General features: G+C 33.5%; 1 protein-coding gene across 1 annotated transcript; it reads left to right on the forward strand.

Annotated features, from left to right (window-relative positions):
* The first annotated feature begins 13653 nt into the window (after positions 1-13653).
* On the forward strand, positions 13654-25407 carry LOC134244146 (zinc finger protein 761-like). Its single transcript, XM_062726417.1, has 3 exons — positions 13654-13755; positions 15949-17567; positions 23657-25407. Exons 2-3 carry the CDS (start codon positions 16188-16190, stop codon positions 25136-25138), a joined length of 2862 nt encoding a protein of 953 aa, XP_062582401.1. The 5' UTR covers positions 13654-13755; positions 15949-16187; the 3' UTR covers positions 25139-25407.
* Positions 25408-25777: the final 370 nt, after the last annotated feature.

Below are 25777 nucleotides of genomic sequence, written 5' to 3' on the forward strand. Positions count from 1 at the left end.
GCCAACGTAGGGTCGATGCCAATCCCCAAACAAATATTTTCTCTCATGATAATAGTTTTATGATATAGGCCTAATGCCGACAGTTAGTCCAACATTAGCGCACCGTTATACATAACCAGCTATCAATATTCCATGTTGGGCCATTGTTGGCCCAATCAAGGTAACCCAACATAGATAATAGAACCATAATGTAAGATTTGGCCAACGATGTTCTGCTATCTGGGTTATTACAAATAAATATTCAAAAAAATAGAATAAAACACTCTTTGGTGCTGTGATCACTTAAGTGCAAAATTAAAATATTGAAAATATCATATCTAAACAAAAGCAGTCATCCAATGATAAGCATGGACATAGAAAGTCCTCTTAATTATTTCAGAATGTGCCAAAGTTGTCCCAACGTAAAGCTCAGCAGCAAATCCATCAATTAGTTGGCAGTATAATAATTGGGCCAACGTTGGCCCAGTATAAATATCCCATCTTTGAAACACCTGAACAAAATAACACTTGTGTGTATTACAAACAGTGTGCCAACGTTGGGCCAACATACTACTACCAACTTAATAAGATATTTTCGTTTAAGGGTGTATTAGAAACATCGGGCCAACGTTGGGGAAACATTCTACTTCCAACTTGATAAGGCTCTTTCTTTAAGGATGTATTACAAACATTGTGCCAACGTTGGGCCAACATACTACTAAAAACTTGATAAGACACTTTCTTTAATGGTGTATTACTAACAATGGGCCAACGTTGGGCCAACATACTACTACCAACTTGTAAATACACTTTCTTTAAGGGTGTATTATATACATTGGTCCAACGTTGGGCCAACACCAGGATCCTTCCTTCCTTGGAAACTAAAGTGAAGGGAAATATTGCTTACGTTGTACCAACATTGGGCCAACATAGGAATTCCGTCATGGTTGAGAAGGTTGACTTGGTAACATTGGTCCAACGTTGGCCCAACGTTGTTCCCCCAACGCCAACCATACAACCTTTAACAAATGTTGGCCCAACATAGTCATGCTATCTGGGAATGTTGAATCAACTGTTTTTCAACATATAATCAACGTTGATAATCAATGTTGATTCAATGTTAAGACTTCAACGTTGATACAAATTTTCAAAATCTAACATAAAATCAATGTTGAATCAACATAGAAAAACAACGTTGATTCAAAGTTTATTCAATGTTGTGTGCCTGCTGGGTTGATGGTTTTTCCCCTTCCTTAATCCATTTAACCTTTGACCTGATACATTGTCCTTTAAACCTTTTTTTTTCTTATTTCTTCTATTTCTGTTTGTTTTTCTGCAAGTTCATTTATTGACTGTTCTGTTAAATTTTGTTCTAATTCAAATATTTCTTTTTCTAATTGTTTTTCTCTTTCATTTGTTTCCTTCTTTTTGTAAGTGGAATAAGAGATTGACTTTTCTCTTATTTCCATTAGTAAAATATCAAGAAAAAGTTGATCACTAATAGTAAATTGAATATCATCATTACCTAGACAACTTAGTCTTTCCATATTGTAAACAGGGCAGACATACTGAACTTTGACCTCTTCAATCTTATATTTTATCTTTTTAACAAATTCCTTATCAGTTAGTAAAGGGTTATTAAATTTCCAGAATCCTCTTCCTTTTATGAACTCATTTAATTTACAACTTAACACAACTGGTGAGTGATCAGAACGATAACTATTCTCGTAAGTTACAGAAGGAGTCATGGTAAACAAAGATTCCGATATTAAGAAAAAGTCAAGCCTAGCTTGTTTAATTGGGTTTTTTCGTCTCCATGTAAATCTTTTTAGGTTTGGGTTATTTTCACGATATACATCCTTTAGGTTTAGAGCATCCATAAGTTTTAAAACTTCAAGTCGTGATTTAAGGATTATTTAAATTTTTGTAGTTTGTTGAATCTAACTCTTTATCAAAAATTAAATTGAAGTCACCTGCAATAACAATGTGTTGAGAACAGTTTATCTCCTCTATTGTATTAAGTAAACTTAGAAAAAATTGGGTCTATCACAATTTGCACCATATATATTTATCAATAAAAAAGGTAAGTCTTCAATGATGACATCTAAAATAAGATAATTTCCCTCATTATCCTTAAACTCGTTACATATTTTTACTTCACAATTGTTATTAAATAAGATAGCAACTCCTCTTGAATTGGATTTAATTGATTGATTGATTGTTTACTGTTTAACGTCCCTCTCCAGAATATTTCACTGATATGGAGACGTCACTATTGCCGGTGAAGGGCTGCAAATTTAGGCCTATGCTCGGCACTCAGGGCCTTTGAGCAGGGAGGGATCTTTATCGTGCCACACCTGCTGTGACACGGGGCCTCGGTTTATACGGTCTCATCCGAAGGACCGCCCCATTAAGTCGCCTTTTACGACAAGCAAGGGGGTACTGAGGACCTATTCTAACCCGGATCCCAACGTGGGTCAATTGGATTTAAAAGAACTAAAAAAAAAAAAATAAATAAAAAAATAAAAAAAAAATAAAAGAACTAAAAAAAAAGCTTTATACCCCCACTGTGTTCTTATCATGTTCTCATTTTTTTCCACAAAATGTGTGTCTTGAAGAAAATAAACATTATATTTCTTAGCTTTTAGATTTTTGAAAACATCACCTCTTTTATCTATATCCCCCAGGCCTTGGCAGTTTACTGACAGTATTTTTATGTTATTTTTTCTATGTCCCATAAATGTCAATATGATGATAGGAATAATGCTGACCCCCAGTTGTCAAAAACAAATAATTGGGAAAAAATTGAAAAAAGTATCGGAAAAAAGACATGCCTCTTGTTGTTGATTATTTGGAAGGGGGTTTTGCCAAAAACTTTTTAAAAGTTCATGATAATACATTAGGTGAATGTGTACATGGTGTAAGAGGAGTATTATTCAATAGAATATAAAAAATATTCAATAAAGTGTTTTTAAAAGTGTTTTACCACTTATTTATTTTATATGCTTATCTATGCCATTGGGCTCAAAGAGTTTATGCTATAGCAATTTGTATGGTGTGCAGAAGCTCTTTGAAATATGGACCATATCTGAAGATACTTCTAAACAAAACTATGGTAGATAAAATTGGAAATACAAACTAGAAAGTTTGCTATTGCAAGCACTGCCAAACAATAGCGTGTGTTGCCCTAAAGTCTTTGTTATCTTTGTTAATAAACTACTGCTTAATTCATATAAGATATGTTTGGGAAACATTGATGCCCCCGTACGGCAACATAGCAAAGATTAAACTTTTCTTAAATGCAAATGTGATTGATTGGTACAAAAAATTGGGTATTCTCACTGGGAAAAAAGTGTTAAATTTGAAAGTAAACCAATGTTCAGGTTTAAGTTTAATATAAGTATAAAAATCTCCAAGGTCAAGGTCAAAAGGTCAAGGTAATTGGTAGCCAGTGAGAAGTCTAATGTCACATAAATACTTATGTAGAGTAGGGAAACCCTAACCGTAACTGATTAGAAGTTATGGCCAAGGTATTTTTTTTAAAGTAGGTCAAACTCCAAGGTCAAAAGGGTCAAAGTTCTTGTTATCAAATGAAAGGTCTTGAAACAAGAATTAATAAGGTAGGGTTTATAGTTACTTGGGATGAAAATATAGGTCAGATCAAGCATCTAAAGCAAGTCTGGTATTGTCCATCCCTAGATGCATCATCCATGCAAGTTTGGTCTGGGTAGGGCTTATAGTTCCTTGGGAATGAACTTTAACCTGATCACTCATCTGGAAAATATAGGTCAGATCCAGCATCTGAAGCAAGTATGGTAGTGTCCATCCCTAGATGCAGTCATCCATGTAAGTTTGGTCCAGGTATGGCAAGCTTATAGTTCCTTGAGAATGGACCTGCTCCAAAATCTTTAACCTAGTCACTCATCTAGAAAACGTAAAAAATATCAATGATAGAAATAAATGGTGGAATGTATCCAGTTTATTTTTCTTGCATATGTATCTAAGAAAGCTGAAAACCTAGGATTCTCCCTTTCGAAATCTGCTGCCGTAAATTGTCTTACCAGCGTTTGGGGAATATGGGTGATTTGCATCAATTACACTTTTGTTGACTCATGGACAACGCTGTGGAAAACTGGACGAGATTTCTTTGCATGGCAGAAAAATCAGTCAGAAAAGTTATGTTGAGATACATGTAATTTAAGATCTTTGGCGTTGTCGTGATTTAAATTTTGCTCTTTTATAAGAATTTTTTTATAATTAAATTTTGCAAAGAAAATTCTTGAGAGTGTTACTTTTATTGCTAGCGCTCTCGAGTACTAGCAACTACGTTAGTCCAAATCCTAGAATACGCATGCTCGGCTTCACGGTCGTGCATTCTGCGGTCCTACTAAACAGAGTACGCTAGTACGAAAGTGTACTTTAGAGTACGCTTGTAAAATGTAATAATCTAATGCAATTAAACTATACTTTTGAATGTTTTTCTACTTAGATTCGTAGGTTTTCCCCTATTTTAGGAGTTATTTTAATTTTTGATTTCAGGTTATCGTCTCTTGTTTGATCCTGATCTTATCAAAGACGTATAATAGATCTTATTTATTTTGAACATATTAATTAATGTGAAAAATATTTTAATAATGCAAATAATTTAATTTTTTATAAAATTTAGTTGCAATTAGTAAATATGAATCAAATTAAATAGGGATCGAGATCGGGGTTTTATACTAGTACAGTAATTTATAATGCATTGACTTATGCATGTCGCGTTATTTTCTAGTCAAAATTATTGCTAAAAAGCTTAATATTTGAAGGAAATATTGCAATATTAGTTTATAATAATGTTTAATAAAGTTGTATGAGCATATAGTTGTACGAGCATAAATGAACAATCTAGTTTGCATTGTATTTCATAATTTTTCTAGCGTACTCTAAAGTACTCTAGCATACTCTGCATGCTCTGTTAAGTAGTATATCCTGCATTCTGGAAAAGTTTCGTGATAAAGAAGGAATCAAATCGTTCTTTTCCTTTTTTTAATTCATAAGAATATGCTATAAATATACCCAATCTATCAAATAATTAAATAAATGACATGAAAAACCATGGCTTTATAATAAATATTATAAATTTAATTTTATAAGGGAGGATTTCATATCACGATCACAATCGATAATTCTAATTTCCGTGTCAAAACATGAGTCCATTAATATTGACAAAATTGCGTTTGAAGCTAGTATATTGCCATTAAGTAAAATTATTTTTTAAAACAATTATGACAACATTGTAACATTGTTCATTGTAACAATGCAACACTATTGTTATTATTATGCTGACTGTTGTTATTATTTATGCGGCAATCCAATTGACTTTTTCCTGAAAACATCGGTGTTAACACAGCGCACCTGCAAGAACTGATTCAAAATCTTCATGCTAAAATTAGTTGCATGCTTATTTATTTTGATTACTAGAATTTTCTCTAAATAAGCCGGGATTTTCTGTACCAAAGAAACTCATCTTTATTTTCCGTTGTGTAAGTAAGACTGATTTAACACCTTTTCACTTCAGATACCAGTTAAAATAGTTATTATTATTTAAGAAGTGATTATTAAAAGATATACTTCACAGACTGCAGGGAATGAGTTAAATGTTTAATTTTTTTTTTATTTTTGTAGAAGCTGCGTCAAAGGCTGATAAACTCCCAACAGCTACTGATGGACAGCATGAATTTGACCAAGAGTCATCTTCAACTGTTCAGGCAATACATAACTATAATTCAAATTTATGTTTGAAATAAAAGACTAAATTTAAAAATATATATATACATGTATATATATATATACACCAATTGGAATTGTATATATCTGTAAAAGTTTGTTTACTTATAAACTATTTCTTAGCAAATATTTTAAATATTCTGTGGATTGCGTGCAGGATTAATTACTGATTACTTTCTTAATTTTAACAGGCACCAGAGAACAATATCCATGATTATTTGAAAAAACTTTCTGATGAAAGGAGGCAATATCTTCCATTACCTCATACATTCCAAAGGAGAGTGTCTGAGAGAGGAACGAACGACAACTCTACATGGGAGATTGTAGAGATAGGTCCATACTTTTGCTGATTTCACTTCGAAGACCCAAATGTCTGTGCTGTTCAAAGAGATTCTCAAATATACCATGAAATGGTACCGAAAAATAATCAGTTGTTCAAGTTTTGCACGGGCTTGGATCTTGAGGTTTTCAATGCATTTTTTACATATCTACAACAAAAAGCTTCTTCCATGCAGTATTTCCATGATGAAAGAACAACATAAGTCCAAACATTTAATCTGGATGGCTAAGGTGTGAAGAAAAAGCCTGGCATAATACTAGACAATTCAGTCTGCAACAGGAATAATGAATTGAAGCTTATAGTGAAGTGATTTTCATTCTCTGTCTTAAAAATATATAAGTAATTTAACTAATATATATATTAAAAAAATTATGGTTAAAACAAAGCAAAATTATCTGTCCCTGGCATTTGCAGTTTTTTGTTATTTGCATGTTTTATTGTATATGTATTTCCAGATGAGATGAGTAAAATATTGTTATCTTTTATTATAAATAACAAAAATGAACAAAAGTTATGTTGTCTTGAACAAAAAAAAATTGGGAGTTGAAAATTTAAGTTATGCAAAATACACAATGACTTACACATCATTAAGTGCTAATTATGTGAAAAATACTAATACCTGTTTCTGTTTTATAAAAATGACTTCAAGAATTACATCACATGAATATTGAAGGTATAATTATTATGTTGAAGGTTGTCTACCAGTAGTTTTTTTTTTCATTTGAAATGTGACAATTTCACAGAGAACTTTGACCTCAACAGTATATTTATTTAATAAATACATGTGTATTTAAATTAAATATTTAAATCTATGAAAATGAATGAATTACATTTTTATCATTTGAAACTTGCTTTTAATCTATGACTGATTCTTTCCATGTAATATTTTTTGTTTAAAATTGGATTAAATGAATGATTCACTATAGGATTAGAAAATATTATGGATTTTATCATATTCATGTTCTTTAATGTATTATAGGACCATTACACCTTTTGTAATATGGTTCGACAATAAATCAATGGACATGATAAAGTCAAGAACTTTTTCATATTTTCTGTAGTGAATCCATTCAATCCAATTTATTAAACACCTTTTATATTAAATTTTAGAATAAGTTTTGGGGATTGAGATTTTCATATTTGAAAACTTCAGGAGAAAAATAACAGCTTCGACCCCCTAAACAATTGATTCTCTGAGACCTTTAGTGGATGTTTGACCTTAATCTTTTGACAAAAGTCAACATCGTTACATGTCCAAAAAATTATTTTTACAATAGCTCTAAAACAATTTGAGGTATAAAAGTTTCACTGTAAACTTTTGAAGTTTTCTACATCTGATTCATTGTTACATCCACAATTACTCGCACAGAAAGTTTGAATCCTCATCTCCCTCTGTTGATCACAAACATATCCCACGTTTGTTATAAATTTTAGTTAAGCGTGCAGTTTTGCATTACGTCACAAGGCACCCAGCGTAACTAATTCACGCCCTGCTTTGTGACTGGTCAACTCATATTATCAACATTGACAAGGAAATAGGCTGCTGCAAGAGCAACCGATCAGAGATTAGGGTTCCAGTCGTAAAGCTTCCGGCTAGGAGGCGTCTACCCTTTAGCTTGAGTGCAGCTGTTATCATAGAATGTAACGTAATGTTAATAATGTAAATATATATCTACTATACTATAAACAAAACAAGGCAAGAAACTAGCCTCCATGTTAGAATCCGCTTAGGGGCATTTTCTGGCCAATAGCGAAAATTTCTCGCCAAAGTCGGGTCTTTCTCAAACATTGGGAGCTCTTATTTATTGAAATAAAATCTAATCGGGCTGAATCTAGCAGTATGTTCGCAGCATTCACGCGTTTTCCAACATTTCTCTGCAAATCACCTTTCCTCGGCCGGAAGTTGAGAGTTTCGCCGATATTTGACCCGACTTTGGCGAGAAATTATCGTATACTCGGTGCAGGAAAAACAATGCTTAGAAAACGTAGGTGATTTTAAATTGCTTCATTCAATAATAATTGTGTACTTCTGCAAACAAAGTTTGTGATCTTTGGCAGATAAATGATAATTCTTTCAGCGGTAAAAAGCACGATGTTCTTTCAAGAGATCTACAGCTCTTTAGAATGAAATTTAATGAAATTTTCTGAATATTTCAACATATTTCACTCTTTGTAGAGGTCAGAACCAATTTATTTTATTAAACAAAGTGATTTATTATCTATATGGACAATTACAAACCTTTAGATTAGCAGAAATGTATAGGTTAAAAATTTTCCTTTTGTTTCAACAATAGATTAAAAACAAGAGGCCCACGGGCCTTATAGGTCACCTGAGCATTATGCAACAACTTTCCAGTTACAGTGTATTGAATTTGATTCAATAACATGTTTTAAGCCAGATGCTATATGACATTCACAATTTTGAAAGAGCACCATTGGTCATCATAACAATAAACTTAACAGTCGCTTAGCTTGGTTACTGAATACCCATATGCAGGGTAGGGGAACAAAAATGTACTCCAACTAATCAGTAATATTCATCAATAATCAGTAGTGCCCCTAACACTCTGACATAAACCCCTGACCCTAGCTTGCACAAATTTTTAAAAGGCACCCTTTAAATTGCCTATCAAAAAGTAAATCAATGTTTTATAAATACAAAGGACCAGATTTCAAACAATTAATTCATTTCAAGTATATAAGTAGAGCCCCCCCCCCCCCCCACCCCTGACCATGGGGCCTTGAAATTCACAATTCTGCAAGATTAGGACCCTTGCTCATCATAACTATATAGGAAGTTCATCTGCATCATACCCAGAGACAGAGAAGAAAATTTTCAAGGATTTAATGTATTTTCACTATATAATCAATAGAGCCCCCCCCCTCCCCCAACACCAGAACCCTTGACCCTGGGGCCATAAAATTCACAATTTTTGTAGAGGCACTCTTGCTCATCATAACTATGCACTTAGTTAGTTTATTTATTACCTAGGAGCAGAGAAGAAGATTTTCAAAGAATTCATGAAATTTCACTATATAATCAATAGAGCCCCCCCCCAACACCAGAACCCTTGACCCTGGGGCCATAAAATTCACAATTTTTTGTAGAGACACTCTTGCTCATCATAACAATGCACTTAGTTAGTTTATTTAATACCTTTGAGCAGAGAAGAAGATTTTCAAAGAATTCATGTAATTTCACTATATAATCAATAGAGCCCCCCCCCCCCCCAACACCAGAGCCCTTGGCCCTGGGGCCATAAAATTCACAATTTTGGTAGAAGCACTCTTGCTCATCATAACTATTTACTTACTTGGTTTATTTAATACCCAGGGGTAGAGAAGAAGATTTTCAAAGAAATCATGTATTTTTACTATATAATCAATAGAGCCCCACCCTAACACCAGAACCCCTGACCCTGGGGCCATAAAATTCACAAATTTGGTAGAGGCACTCTTGCTCATCATAACTATGTACTTGCTTGGTTTATTTAATACCCAGGAGCAGAGAAGAAGATTTTCAAAGAAATAATGCATTTTCACCATATACTTATTTAGCCCCGCCCTAGCACTAGAACCCCTGACCCCAGGGCCATGAATTTCACAATTTTGGTAGAGGACTCAATGCTGATTACAATCATGCAAATAGTTTGACTGCTTGATGTCCATGAGTAAAGAAGAAGATTTTTAAAGATTGCATTAATTTTAGTGGTTTTGGCCCCACCCCTCAGGCCCAAGGGGGGCAGGGATCATGAAATTCACAATTTTTGTTTCCCTTTACCCATAGATGCTTTGTGCCAAATTTGGTTGAAATTGGTTCAGTGGTTGCAGAGAAGAAGCTGAAAATGTTCAAATGTTAACACACGACACACGACGGACGACGGACGACGACGGACGAAAACGGATAGCAATAGGTCACCTGAGTTACTCAGGTGACCTAAAAAGACGAAATTCTGCGGTCGAGGCTTTCAGTTCTTAAAAAATAACAATTTGAATTTCAGCAAACTAAGTTTGTGATCTATGACAAATAATTGAATATACTTTCAACAGCAGAAAGCACAGACCGAATCAAATGATCTTCAGCTCTATCAAATAATATTTTATATGCTATATATATACTAATAATAATAAAAAATACTCGGATTAAATGTCTTCACATTTTAACTTTTGTAGAATTCAAATTTGATTTATTATATCAAACTGGTATATTTATTCTATGGACAATCAGATATCTTTAGATCAGGTTTAGAAAACTGTCATTTAAAATGTCTCGTTAGTTGAAAACATGTTATCGGCAACAAGGTTGATGTACATAGCCGGATAATTCGGTTTTTGAAGGGTGTATGTTATTGGAAACGCAAGTTAAAATGTTTCCTTTAGCTTCATAAATAGTTTGGAAAAAGTCCATTATAATCTGTCACAGTCAACTCTTGAAAAAAGCAAGTATTCTGTCATAGAAGTAATTTTGAAATTTATTTTCAAGGGTTGTCCTTATAAGGTTCGTAAGTTTGTTTTGATATGAACGTTTATAAATAAGATTTATGATATAAATGATAGAACTATTCTAACTGCTTAATCATTTTGTTTTCATGTTTTCCATTCAATTAAGTTAACCTCCTTAAGCCTCAGGAGGTTTTAGACGTAAATATATATCTTTAATTTATCATAACAATTAATTTTGTATTATGGTAAACTGAATATTTTTTTATTACTATTATTTTAAAAAATCAAGTCGCCCCATGATCCCCGGAATCACGTCACAGTAACAAATTTAGCAATTAGGGCTTAAGTGGGGGTGCCCCGTATACAAAACAAGTGATTTCGAAGTCAGCACTTTTGTTGCTTCGCAAAAGAACATTAACATAATTTTTAGAGACCTTAAATAGAACGACATAGTAACTTTACAGGACTTTTAAAATACTTGATCATGTGATTTAGCTTGTGTTAATCATGTGATCTAGCTTGTATCAATCAGATACTATAGTAACTGTCAACAATAAAGAAAGATATTAACTCTTAATTATAATATTTTTATACAATGTAATTTTGATATGAAGTAGATTAAGGAGTCTAACCTTTAACAAAAAGCATGGTCCAGAAAAAAGATATTGAAAAATAAATAAATAAAGATTAATAGAGAGTCAACTGGGATTTTATTGTGCAAAAAGCACAATAGAGAAAACACTTTAATATAAAAAGAAACATAACTGATTTCCCAACCCTGAAAATTACCTATTTAGGAGAACGGGTGTTGGTTGATTCCTTTTCTACAGTCAGTGATTGGCGTTTTAATTACACTTGGGCCAGGGGGGGGGGGGGGGGGGGGGGCAGAGAATTTTTGCTTCAGTAAAACATCCAGTAGCAATGCAATATCCATGTGAATCCCCCTCGATCTATCTGAGCATGAGCTCTATTTACACATTGTATCTGTCCAATAATGACAAAGAGCACACTGCTGGATGTAACCGTTTATCACGGGTTTTTATCCCTTCTTGGTATATGTTAAACAACCTCCAATGTCTTTAGAAATCCGTGTTTACGATTTCGTAATTTTTTATGATAATCTCTTTTCTCCTCAAAAGTTTTAATTCTATGTCATAGAGTTTCGCCTAACGCCCTATTTGGAAATACATTAACCACCCTTAATTTTATTGAGTTTGAATTCTAGTAAACTTATAAAATTATTCATGTTGGAAAAGTTGTGAGTTTGAATCTCGGTGTTGCCTGTGCTAAGTCGATAAAATGACTGTTCTTTCGCTATGCGCTCATCACCTTGATTGACTTTATATGTTGTTTAACGCCATATTGAGAATTTTCCAGTCATATGGAGACGCCAACACTTGCCGGCGGAGAACTACAAAACTTGTCGTATACTCGGCACTTAGGGCCATTGAGCAGTGAGGAAATTTTTTGTGCTAGCACCTATTGCAGCGTCCCACTTTGGGATACGCAACAGCAACGTATAAGGATCGATTCCTTACTCGGCGACTCTATAGCAGACACTCTAACCAAGGGCGACCTCGGTAACTGAAAATGAAATTTAAAACTAATACTGGTACCATATTTAACAACAGGTCAAGATCATGCAGATTGAAGTAAGAAATGTCAAAAAAAAACACGCATTTTTTAAAGTTACATATTCATAAAAGAGGTAAATAATTACAACCAATAATTAGATTGTGTGTCAGCCACTGTATAATTTTAGATTTCATGCGGATTTCTGTCGTTCCTTTCTATTTTTCCTAATCTATCTCAACCTTTGTTTGCGATAACCAAAACCAAAGTTTCCGATAACCAAAACCGAAGTTTCCAATAACAAACTGAATTCTTCAACCGTATTTCCGATAACATACTGAAAGTTTAAATTGGGCATTTTTTGACCTTTAATAACATATTTGATAACAACCGAGTTGCAAGATTCTGACGATGTCTTCTTGTGGACAATCATTAAAGCTAGATAAATATAAGGATTTTTTGAAGGAAAAAAGCTATTTACAGCAACGCCAGTTGGAGAAAAACTTGAAAAATATATAATCAATTTTGACTTTTAAAGACTTCCCAAGGCTAACAAATGCTTTTCTAATACGTATAGAGGGGTTATTTTGAATCCATATTTATTTCTGTTTACAAAAATAACAATGAACATTCTCTTTGTCTATTTTAGCAGAGTTAATTCGAAACAATTTACTACCTTGCACGAAATTGTGATCAACAGAGTGTCCGATAACAACCGAGTTGCCGATAACGCGTTGAGCAGTGTGAATCAGTTACATGAAATATTCGTTACGAGTGAGTGACACAAAAATAGTATGGAAACATGCTTGGAATTCTACTAGCTGCTTTCCGCATTCTTTTTTTATGCATTTAAAGAATGGCCCTATTCGGTATAATAAAAATACACTTGTGAGTGAGAAAAAGTACCATATGTTTGCATCTAACGACATATAGATGTTTTTTACAGGGAAATTATATATTTTTGAGATATTTTACCATCTTAAATTTTTTGTCATAAAAAAAGGGGGAAGGTATATTATCCATACTTCAGGTGCCTGTGTGTTTGTGTGTGTGTGGGGGGGGGGGGGGGGGCATGGGTTAAACCTACGAAAAAAAGGTAAACCCCAATTTAGATACCTAGAAAACGTCAATCGATCTTGGCAATAAAAAGCGGGCCCCGGATCCCCACCCCTCCCTCCCCCCTACCCCGGATTCCGACGCCTATGTATAGGGGTAATTGTGGAACCTGGAACTTTTCTCTCTCTCTCTCTCTTTCTCTCTCTCTCTTGCAAATCCAAATGTAGTTTTAACCCCCGTAACGTTTTCACCCCCCCCCCCCCATCTGGATCCTTCAGATATTTTCAAAAAAATTGCTTTATTTTTATTTCTAGAAATCTTTTTATTTTAGCCGACGCGAATTATTTAATTTAGTGATTTAAAACTGGTGAAATCTATGGCCTAGCAACGTTTTAGATAATAGCTTTAAGTATTTAAAAAAATAAATAAATAAATTTTATCATCGGGTTCGATATTCTAATAATACAATGAGACGAATCGTCGAATGGACTAATTTGTCTGTTGATTCACTGATTATACTAATTAGTTAACAATAGCTTAGTTAATTCAGCGCCAACATCAGTACAGTACATCTTTCCTTAATTATTTTTAATTTGGTATGTAGTAACAGAGGGTAAACTATCTAATTAACAGATTAATCTCAATATATTTTTTTTTGTCATCAGGGTCAATCATGTCTTTGGTTAAACATGTGACCACAATCGTCTAAATACAGGTCTGGTGCAATAATGATAAGCTTCAATCGCTATATAGCATTAGCTTGAATTACTTATGCCCTGTTCACACAACAAGTTCGATTCGCAGGAAATTAACACAAAGTAAACTAATGCGACTTAAATCAGGGAATTTCAAATATGTTTAATTTAATGTTTATCATTATTAATTGTTTTTTCTGGATAAAACTAAGAAAAAATTAAGAAATGTATATACTTTATTTGCTTATTGATTTATAGTACATGTAGATTTCATCGTATAAAGTCATTCCTAGGTTCTAATATATGTTGGTTGTTGACTAGATAGAACGTTCCATCGTTAAAATGATATTTTCCTACGGACCCAGTTTAACGATAGAATTCGTTTCATGTATTCGTAATATAGCAAAAGAAACATGGGTGATAACTCCTTTTTACTATAACTCAGTGTATTTACTACGAACAATCTAGAGACATCCAAATGTAAACATGGCAGGTAAATGTGAAGTGAGAGAAAAACTTTGAGAAAAATTAATTGGATTTTGGTCTTTCTATGGATTATTTTCTGGGATAAAATGCATAAGCAATCTCAAAAAGGTTTGTTTTGATTAATTTGTTAGTTATTTCCAGTGCAATTCCATTTATATTCTTCAAAATCGCTACATTGCAAGCGTATGGGACGTAGTCTAACTGTGGTGAGGGCTTGTACCGAGACACAGTTTGATCATTCTAACTAGGTGTTGACGGGGAAAGGGAGGGGGGACAGAATGATTAGAATGAAAAAGAATTCATCTGTTTAAATCATTTCTAATCGAAACAAAATACTCGTTTTTCACAAAAGAGTTTTATATTCAGATGTTTGTCAGTGCTAACTTAACTTTTAAGTGCAGAAAGGTCAATATTTATGACACAAGAATACAAATTAGAAGAAACGTCATATTTTCTCATTTATTTCATCATAAAGGTATACTTTTTTCTTCTTTAAAATAAAGAGATGAATCATTTCTTTCAAAAAATATGAATTAGACCATTTTCACACAAAGACTTTTTAAGATATTGCATGTTATGCATGTTGGAATTGTAAAGAATACAACAAGAACTAGAGGTACTGTGAGCAATGAGCTCACTAAATGATACCCCCCGCCTCCCATATGGATATAACTGGTGAAAAAGTCCATGTTTTCCTGTGGCCGGGAAACCCAAAATATGTGTCGGATCAAAAAGTAAAATAGGAGGTGCACAATGGCAATATGTAATAAAGATTCTGTGAAGGTTTCATCAAATTTCATTCAGTGGTATGAGGAAGGAGTTACCCCAAAGCGTAAGCGACAGACGGACAGACGGAATTAATGATTACTATATACCCCCTTGCTTTTCAAGCGGGGGTTATAAAAATGGGGTGATTCTTACTTTGTGCTCCTTTATAATTTTTCATGCGACAGATGAATTGCAATGAATTTGATTTCATTTTTAAAGATACAAGTCATATAATTTAAATAACTGTTGATTTCAAATGTGATTTGACATTTTTGGTTCTTTTTATAGTGCATATTTGGAGTAGAAAGTAATTTCTGAAAACAATCTATTTTTATCATTTCACACTTTTTTTGCATGTGCTCCTGTATAAAGGTATCGTTTTTAATACCTAAAAATCAAGAGCAAGTGGTCAGGAAAGATAATATCAAAGTTTTGAAAATTTCACACAAAGACTTTTCGCACGTAGGTCAATCCCCTTAAACTCTCCTTGTGAACAGGGCATAAAATGGATTTATTTACTTACATGAACAGTGATGAAGTAGATTTATTTAGCTACTAAATCAAAATGAATAAATATATGCTACAAGTTTACACTTGTACAGTGTACTCTTGTAGATGCCAAGTTGTACAGTGTACACATGTAAAAGTTCTAGGAATGTGTAGAAAATTTGCCATCACTAAAACTGATAATGCTATTCACAATGACTTTTTAAGAACATTGAATTCCTTCACAAGATGTTCTTCATTTACCACATTTGAATTTCAACTTCTCTGATTATATAACTAATCTAACATCATGTATATTTAGGAATTTTACCAAAATATTTTTTCTATTCTTAGATTTGGAGCTCACCCAAATATGATATAGAGACCAATTCTGCACCAACCGTATTCTGTCCAATTCATGAAACCAAATGCATGTTCACCTTAATGCATTATTGGCAATGGTACACAGTTTCCAACATGTAGAATTGTTGGATTACAACTTGACAACTGTCTTTCATTGTTCAATAGTGAAACCATATCCTTAAAGGCCATAATTATTCTTATTTGGTCGAATTAAATAATTTTTTTAAAAAATGGACAGTAGTGGTGAAATAGACAAGGACACGCTAGTTGAATCTACAGATTTGTCACCCACCATTGAGAACAAATTGCCTGCTGCAATTGTCAGCAGAATCTTGAATGATGTCCACCAAAAACATGTTCCAATAACCCAGCAAAACCCAATTTTTACTGCACGCAAAACTTTGATATCTGATGGAACTGCTTGTACAACTCCTAAAAACCAGAGTTCAAACTCAAACCAAAGTCAATTACAATCAAGTAGACACCGTATGATGCTCAATAATTCAGAGGCCATTATTTGTACTGGGAATAATGGCCAACTTAGGATTCCAGGAATACCTGTGGCAAAACAATCTGATTCTCTAAAAACCACGGAAAACCGTAAGATTCCACTTCTAATGGCTACAGCAAGTGGGAAAAAGGAAACTCCTCTAACCAAGCAGAACACTCAGGCTTGTGTGAACATGAACAACCTCAGGACCCAGCAGGCCTCCCAGTCAAATTTCACATTGACCAAACTTGGAATGTATGTGTTGTCTAACTCTAGTTTGAACATTAAAAGTGTGAACATGAACAACTTTAAAAATCACCAATCTAGTCCGTCTAATGTGGGTGAAAGCAGAACCAGCCTTGCGCAGCTTAAGTTTCCTACAGCAACTTACCATGTTAAAAAATTATCTGTGGCTCAGGTTCCAAAGGATACAGTGCTTCCTTCATGTTCATCATCAAACAATGAAAAAAATGATGAAAATTCCAGAACAGATGATGGAAACAAAATTACCATCTCGTTCAATCTAAATCTCAACCGTAATGCTGCTATTGTACCACCTACCATGTCTTTTCACCCCAGTTCTGAGTTTACTGTCTCCAAACCAAATGTTATGAACAACATGAACAAAATTTACATGAACAATTCCAGTATTCCGAATAATCAGGTTGAACATAACAAAACATCGTCCATCAACACTTCAAATAGAGGGGGACCAGAAGAGGTTACAGAACAAAAATTTACTGTCAGATTTCATCCAGTTCATAACATGGAACTACAAAAAATCCAGGGGTTTCATCCACCCTCAGAATCAGAAAATGTTGAGGTGAAAGTGGAAGAAAGCCTTGGTCCAATTCTTAACCTGGATTTACAACCAGACCAGAATTTTGATCCACCACCGGAACTGGAAAATGTTGAAATAAAGATGGAAGAACACCCTTCAGCAGTTCCCAACTTGGATTTACAAACAGACCAGAACTCTGATCCACCACTGGAATTGGAAGTTCAAGTGAAGACAGAAGAAAGTCCTGACCCAGTAGTTGTCAGTGGACATCGTACCTCAGCTCGTGTAAGAGAAAAACAAAGAGTTAAAGAAAAACCTGTAGTGGAGAGTGTAAGCACGGTAAGCATGGCAAGTATTAATGTTAATGGGACATGGACACAGTTTCAGCTATAAATTTTTGCATTTACAGGTATTTTTCCATTTCAGGGATTAATTAATCTAAGGGCATATTTACGGTACTACCGATATATTGGTGTTTTTTTACCTAGATAGAATTTCCCCTGAAAATCAAATTTTCCCCTTTTGATGAGTAAAAAAATTCCCCTTAAAATAATGAAAACCTCAAATGTTTTTTTTCCCCTTCATAGAGACTGAAAATTTAAATTTTTTCAGTATATAAGAAATATGGTTTACGTGTACTTTATGTGCTTTAAATGGTCATAAAATGCTGAAATTTAATAATGGCCCCCAACAGTCCAGTACAGTTTGAAAAAAACTGTAAAATTACAGTTTTCCATAATACATGCATAAGATTTTATATTACAAATTTTCATATAAATATAACTATATTAATTATGAAAAATTGTAATATAAAGGAAAACTGTAATAATGTTGTGAAAATCTAAAATTAAACCAAACAAATGCTTTTATTATAAAAAATGTTGGTTTCAAACTTCTGTTTTAATTGCAGTGAGTGTCACCCTGCTGTGAGCTAGATGCAGATTTAATTAAGCATAATAAGATTTATTTTCACAATGGTAGCTAGGAGGAGATAACTGTTACTTACACTAGCTCGAGTGTTTCCCAGACTGGTATATACTGATTTATAACAAGACTAGGTCAAGTTCTGTTCTGGGTATTATCGAACAATTTTGGACAGAATTATGCCCCTTGCACTTTGACTCGTTGATTGCATAGTGTTTAACATCACTCGAGAGAATTTTTCACTCACATGGAGACGCCACCACTTGCCGGTGGAGAGCTGAAAAATTTATCCTATACTCAGCATTCAGAGGCATTGAGCAGGGAGGATCTTTTTTGACAGCACCTACTGTGACATGGGACCTCGGTTTATATGGTCTCATCTGAAGTACCTGTTTCCATTTCCCACAGTGGGTTTCGAACCCGTGACGTAAAGATCAACTCCAACTTTAGAGCAGACCCTCTCACCACTTCACCATGCGGGCGACCTCTTGGACTTAAAAAAATTCCGTATTTGGATAGAATTACTCCCCTTGAACTTAAAAAAAATCCCAATTTTGTGGGGAGGGGGGGGGGGGCATAAAGGATTTACAAACGTATCTTGTTTTAATCTGGGCCAAAGTTCCCTGAATTGTTTGGGCCTCATAATGATATGTATTTTCCACAAAATTTGGAATGCTTAAATTTAATATATCTAGGATGACTCAGAGTTAATTCAAAGACGAAATGATACAAGCAAACTTTTATTAAAGTTCCTGAAAATAACAAAGTTAATATGATCATGAGTTAAGGTATTCAATGTATAATGTTTGTACTTAATGAATGAATGCTCCGATATTTTTAATCAAGCCTGATGTAGCATTTTGAAGATGGTTTCAAAGGCCAAGTTTAACAAATTCTTTGTTTGCAGTTGCCGACCTATAATCTTAGACTGGGTAGGTTGGTAGGCATTTTATTTTTTTTTTTTTTTTTGGAAAGAAAAATTGTTTTCAAATTTTTGTTAGATAAACATAAAATATATTTTTTTTAATAAGCTCCACTCTTGGTATAAACTACTAATTGATATGGACAAAAATTTATTCAAGAAAAAAAAAACAATTTCAATATCCTGAAAAATTGGGGGGGAAATATTACAAAATGGCGAAGAAAGTAGGGTCGGGTGTATTTTCAGTGAATGGGTAGGCAACTGCAAACAAACAATTTTTTATTTTAGGCCAAATAAAAACACTCCACCAAAGAAATTTACAAAATTTTCATTATTGTCTGAATAATTACAACTTAAATATTACATTGAAGTCTATGGGCAGCACATGTTTTTATCAGATATTTTAAAAAGTAATTTGAATTTCAAACAAATCTCTTGGTGAAAATATGCGTAAACTCCCTCCTTATTAAAATATATGTGGTTGCAATTAGCATCGCCCGACTCCCGGGGCTACCACTTTTTGGGGTCGGGCTAGTGATTTTCTGCATGGAGGTAGCCCGTCGGGCTAGTCAAAATTATAACTACACACGCAATACATGAAAAGCACAACCTGTATTTTCACTCGTTTCTGCCATCAAATTCCTAACCAGTGAAAATTTTTCTAACAACATGCTCCTACTCTCAATAAATCTCCATAATCTTATCTGTTTTGCAGCACTGCCTGACTTGTTTACTTCGTAAATGATCGTTTTTTCCTAATCCGAATTTCCGCTATTCTTTCGTTTATGGTAAATACATGCAGATATCTCATAAATTATGCACGATCACTCAATCAACAGAAAGATAAGTGTTTTATGACTCACATAAAATATATTAATTTTATAGTGTATTTAATGATTTAAGATGAAAACAAAATGAATTAAATTCCATTCTAAATGAGCTTGTGCAATTACTCTTATCTTAATTCTTTCATTATAATTTATACATGATTTAATTTCATAGTGAGAATCAAATTTTAATTTTAAAAAGAATGACCTCAGTACCCTGACTTTTTCAATAATTAATTTCTTTTCAACAAATATTTTTTTTTAATTTTAATTTTTGCACCTATATTTGGGCTAGTAACTTTTCACTTGGGGCTAGTAACTTTATAGCTGCCACTAGCCCGTGGGCTAGTAATTGATTTTTCTAATTGCACACCCCTGAATATGAAATAAAAAATAAATTATTTACAGTAACTGCAGAAATTTTGAGATATCAAATCTTTTCTTATTTTTGTCAAGGGCAGATAACTCAAAATGACTGTCTCCTTACATGTTATCAGTCTTGTGAATTGGGTTTATTTCACTTTTAATTATCATTATTTAGCTATGCCTTTTTAACTACTAGTTTAGAATTATCTAAAATCATTCAAAATCCCATTATTTTCCTGATTATCTATATATATTGAATACCTTATGAATAAGTTAAACCACACAGATTTTTATTTTTCATTCAACATGTTCAACGATTAACAAGCATAAAAAATGACTAGATTTATATTAGTAAGAATGATTGCGAAATGGTTGAATTTTGAGCTCATGTCAGCCATTCTGATCAAAATTCTGTTGTCTGTCATTGTTGTTGTCATCATCGTTGTCGCAAACTTTTCATATTTGCATCTTCTCCTCACTGACAAGAACTACTCGGCTTATTTCAACCGAACTTGCCATAAAGTATCCTTAGATGAAGGGCATTCAAGTTTGTTCAAACCAAGGGCCACGTCCTTTTCCAAGGGGAGATAATCATGAATTAGTGAAAGTTATTGGCATCATTAAACAATCTTCTTCTCAAGAACCACTGGGCCAGGAAAAATGTGGAATCATCCTCAGGTAGTGTAAATTCAAGTTTGTACAAATCATGACCCCCAGGGTAGTGTGGTCCCACAGTGGGGTATCAAAATTTAACATTGGAATACAAAGGAAAAATCTTCTTAAGATTCACTGGACCAAGATAAAAGATGAAACTTTTGTAGAAGCATGCTTTGGTAAGGAAATTCAAGTTTGTTCAAATCATGACCCGGGGGTAGGGTGGGGCTACATTTGGGTATCAAAGTTTAACATAGGAATACATAGGAAAAATCATCTCAAGATTCACTGGTCAAGAAAGATGAATCTCATACAGAAACACCGTCTAAAAGGGAAGATTAAATTTGTTGAATTCATGATCTCGAGGGTAGGTTTAGCCACAATTGGGTATCAAAGTTTAAAGTAGGAATACATAGGAAAAATCTTTAAAAATCTTCTTCTCCAGAACAACTGGGCCAGGAAAGATGAAATTTGTATAGAAGCATCCTTTAGAAATGAAAATTCAATTTGGTTTAAATCATGGCCCCTGGGGGTAGGGTGGGCCACAATGGGGTATAGAAGTTTAACATAGGAATACATAGGAAAAATCTTTAAAAATCTTCTCAAGATTGACTGGGCCAGAAAAGATGAAACTTGTGTAGAAGCATCCTTAGCTAGATTTAACGAGGCCCGATCTACTTAATCTGCGCATACGTTTTAACGCAGCATCGACTCAGGCACTTCACAATTACCCTTGACTGCCGTCACAATTGAACATTATAACGTCACAATTAAAATGACATCAAATTGCGCTTAACTGTTTCGCTGATCTTGCTTACATGGTAGCTCTATGGACTATGTACTGAAAGCTGGCATTTCTATTAATTTTTTAAAAATATTTAAATTAGTAAACAACTTTGGAACCTAATTAATTTTGAGGGATCAATTTCTTGTTACAGATTCATTAATTTTATCCTGTTTAATTTCAATTTGTGAGTTTAAAAAATAAACGATGCAACTAAAAGTAACGATTTTAGTCTCTCTCTTTGAACATGTTGAAGTGTTAAAGTGCGGACTTAAATATGCATGGATTATCTTCAGTTCTAAAAAAATAAAATAAGTCTTTAAATCATTTAAAATTGAACCCTGAAATATTTTATTTTCTATATATCATTAGTAAAAATCGCAATTTATATTGTTGCCTTTACCCCCCCCCCCCCCCCCCCTTATTTTCCACGTAAAACAACGTCAAAGCATGGCGAGAAAAATATTTCATAATATAGGAATTATTTATTTTTTAGAAACTAATACAGTATTGCAATCGTTTGTTGGTGTTATGTTAACCCATTGCGACCTATTTTTGTGTTTTGACATGCCCCCTTTTCACTGCAATAAAGGCTATCGCTATTGAAATAATTATATCAATGTTTGGTGAAGTTGCATTTTATCTTTTCATTTTTCTTATTTATAGAAGAATGAAAATTGCATGATATATGTAAAAAAACAAAGAATATTTCAATAATGCATTATTTTTTTATTTGTAAATTTCTTTGTTTATTGAAGAGTTTTAGCTGTTTAAAGTGATTTAAATAATTATTTTATGTAAGTGTGTGGCATGGTAAAGAAAACACGACTTTAAAGTGTATATGTGACCATAAGTCGAAAATGGCCAATGATGTAAAGGTCAAACAAGTCCTTCACATTGCTCCACATAAGTCGAAAATGGCCAATGATGTAAAAAACAATCAATCGACATTGGTAGATTGATTTTTGTATTTCAAAAGTGAACATTATTTGAATAGTTGCCCCCATTTCACTACAATTTAAAGGCAAAGTTAACAAAATTTCAATCTGATATAATTTTTCAATAAGCATAAAACATGCACCCTCAACCTCTATTGATATAATTATTTCAATATTTCAACATGTTCTAAATGAATTATATAAATTTTTATCAATCGTGGTTACGAACTATGTTTGCTATTGATATGCACCCTCAACCACTATTGATATAATTTTTTCAATAGTGGTCGTATTTCAATAGTGGCTATGAACTAGATAAGGCCATATTTCAATAGTGGTTGCAACAATGCCCCCTTTTCACTGCAATAAAGGCTATCGCCAATTTTCTTTTCATTTTTTTTTTAAGAAGAATGAAAATTGCATGATATACGTAAAAAACAAAGAATTTCATCATGCATTTTTTTTAAATTTGTAAATTTCTTTGTTTATTGAAGAGTTTTAGTATGTAAGTGTGTATAAAAACAGGAAATGTGGCCACAGCCCCCATTTCACTACAATAAAGGCAAAGTAAGGAAGCATAAAACCCACTTTTATAATATTATATTTAAACTTTTCAATACTGAACTCATTTCTGCTTTTACCTAGCCAGTTGCTCAGATGATCAATGTGGCCCCTGGGCCTCTTGATTTACATTGTTGTAGTAACAAAGAAAAAATTTGCATGTGACAAATTTTTGTGGGAGCCTTGTCATCTCTAAAGATATCTTGCAGCAAACAGGTCTCTAAAGTTTCTATGTCCATTAGAAACAGATCCAAAAAGGCTTGATTGCAAAAATTTATTGTCACAAAATAGTTCACCCCCAGTAAATAATGAAATAAAGTAATTGCGAACGAGTTTACCTTCTTTAGGCACTTAATTGCTTTACAGTCATTTAAAATAAAAGTTGATTTACAGTTTTTGTACCATTTTTTTTCAAGACAGTGGAATAAATTGTTATTATTTTCTTCTTTTAGCAAGGCCCACAGAAAAAACAGAAAAGGAAACTGAAGAAAAGAATGAATAAAAGGAGAGGAGTACATTACCAGACTAGTAGAAACCGAAGTAACATTGAAAAAATGATGGAGATGGACTTCAAGTTTTTCAAGTGTGGAATCTGTGACGAGGGTTTTAGGAATTTAATTGGTTTACAGACCCATGTTTTACAACACAAGGGAATCCAACGTGAAACCATAAAGTGTGGTTATTGTGGAATGAATTTCCTTTGTAAAAGTGGCGGGTTAGTTCATCTGAGGTGTGTTCATGGTATTGTTTGTGACAAACCAAAAGCTGGAATGGAGGAGGTTAATTTACCAACCTATGAGAGTGATGGAAATTCTGTGCAAACTCTTCGAGTCATTCGAACCAAAATACCAAAATGTGAAGCATGTGAGAGAATATTTTCAAATCTGGAAATTCTAGCGCAGCACAAACAGAAAAGCAATTGTGCATATGTGTGGTATCGTTGTGTTTCTTGTGGGAAACAAGTTGGGAAAGAAACTCGTGAAGAGGTACCACTCCCAGAAGAGTTACTATGCAATCAGTGTCATAAGTCAGGAAACAAGCCAAAAGAGAATGCAGCAACCGTGATGGAGCAAGAGAAACAAGGAAGTGAAAGGGTAGTGGATGCAGAACATGCAGGTCTGGGAAATAAGAAATCCATAACTTATGATTGTTTGGCTTGTGGGAGGTCCTACAAGCAAAAATCTTCATATGATAGGCACCTGAAACTGTCACATGGGACAGTTAAAGCTTTCAAATGTGATTTGTGTAACAAGGCCTATGTCTGCTCCTCTTCACTTCGGGAACACAAGCTAAGTCACACAGAAACAGAATCATTTGCCTGTGATAAATGTACAAAAACTTTCAAAAGGAGAAATCTTCTTAAAAAGCATATGCAGAGACATGAACCTGCAAAGTTTCCTTGTAATATATGTGGGAAGATATTAAGATCCAAGGGTTTGCTCAGAGATCATAAAAGATTACATACTGGAGAAAAACCATTTCTCTGTGAGATTTGTGGGAGGAGATTTACTCGGCGTATGTCCAAAAATTTTCACATGCAAACTCATGATTCCTCGAGCAGAAGTCAATGCGAAATTTGTGGGAAACTTTTTACATTTAAGCATTCTTTACGACATCATCTGATGATGCACAAAGTACGTGGCAATTTGAGCTTGAAAGCTAGGTCAAGCATTGCAGACATGCCCCATAAATTTATTTGTGAAATTTGCGGCAAAGGCTTTTATGAGAGATCGGTTTATAGAGGGCACAAATTAATGCACCACTATAAAACTAATCCTGATGCTCGACCTAAATGTGACATTTGTAACAAATCTTTCTCAAGTAAATCAAATCTTAGGGCTCATATTGAGATCCATAGAGGACTTACATGGGTAAAATGTGGCAAATGCAACAAGGTTATGCATAAACAATCTATGAAAAAGCACACATGTTAAAAATGCACAGAATCAGTTTAAAAATCTTTCATGAATATTGAACAGTCTTAACAGTTAATAACTTGTAAATGTTCATGAACATGCAGTCTTAACAGTTTACAACTTTTTCATGAATATTGAACTGTCTAAGCAATTTACAACTTTTTCTTGAAAATTGAACAGTCTTACATGTAACATTTTATTACTTTATCCTGAACAGCTGAATTTAACAGTATATAACTTTTTTCACGAACATTGAACAGTCTATAATTTTTTAAATGCATTTATTATCTAATAGTATTTAATAAATACATGTATAAAAGTATCTTTAAAAGTGTTTAACCATCTCTTTTGTTTTGCTTAGTTTTAAGCTCAACTGAGCCGAAGGCTCAAATGAGCATTTTTTATCAAAATTTGTCAACTTTTCACATTTTCATCTTCAGAACCACTGGGCCAATTTCAACTAAACTTGCCACAAAGAATTCTTAGGTGAAAGGGATTCAAGTTTGTTCAAATGAACCACACCCTCTTCCAACGGGAGATAATTATGAAATAATGAAAAAATAAATGGCATTTAAAAAAAAATCTTCTCAAGAACCACCAGGCCGGGAAAGATGAAACTCATTTGGAAGCCTCCTCAGGAAGTTTAGATTCAAGTTT

The sequence above is a fragment of the Saccostrea cucullata genome, unplaced genomic scaffold (assembly GCF_032062105.1).
Source record: "Saccostrea cucullata isolate Sc308-1 unplaced genomic scaffold, CSIRO_AGI_Scuc_v1 ctg2440, whole genome shotgun sequence".
Lineage (NCBI taxonomy): Eukaryota > Metazoa > Mollusca > Bivalvia > Ostreida > Ostreidae > Saccostrea > Saccostrea cuccullata.

Bases quoted from the DNA above. Each gene is read 5' to 3' on its own strand.
- LOC134244146 (XM_062726417.1), top strand. From the start codon at position 16,188: ATGGACAGTAGTGGTGAAATAGACAAGGACACGCTAGTTGAATCTACA. The intron at 17,568-23,656 runs GTAAGCATGGCA...TTCTTCTTTTAG, and splicing joins TAGTGGAGAGTGTAAGCACG to CAAGGCCCACAGAAAAAACA.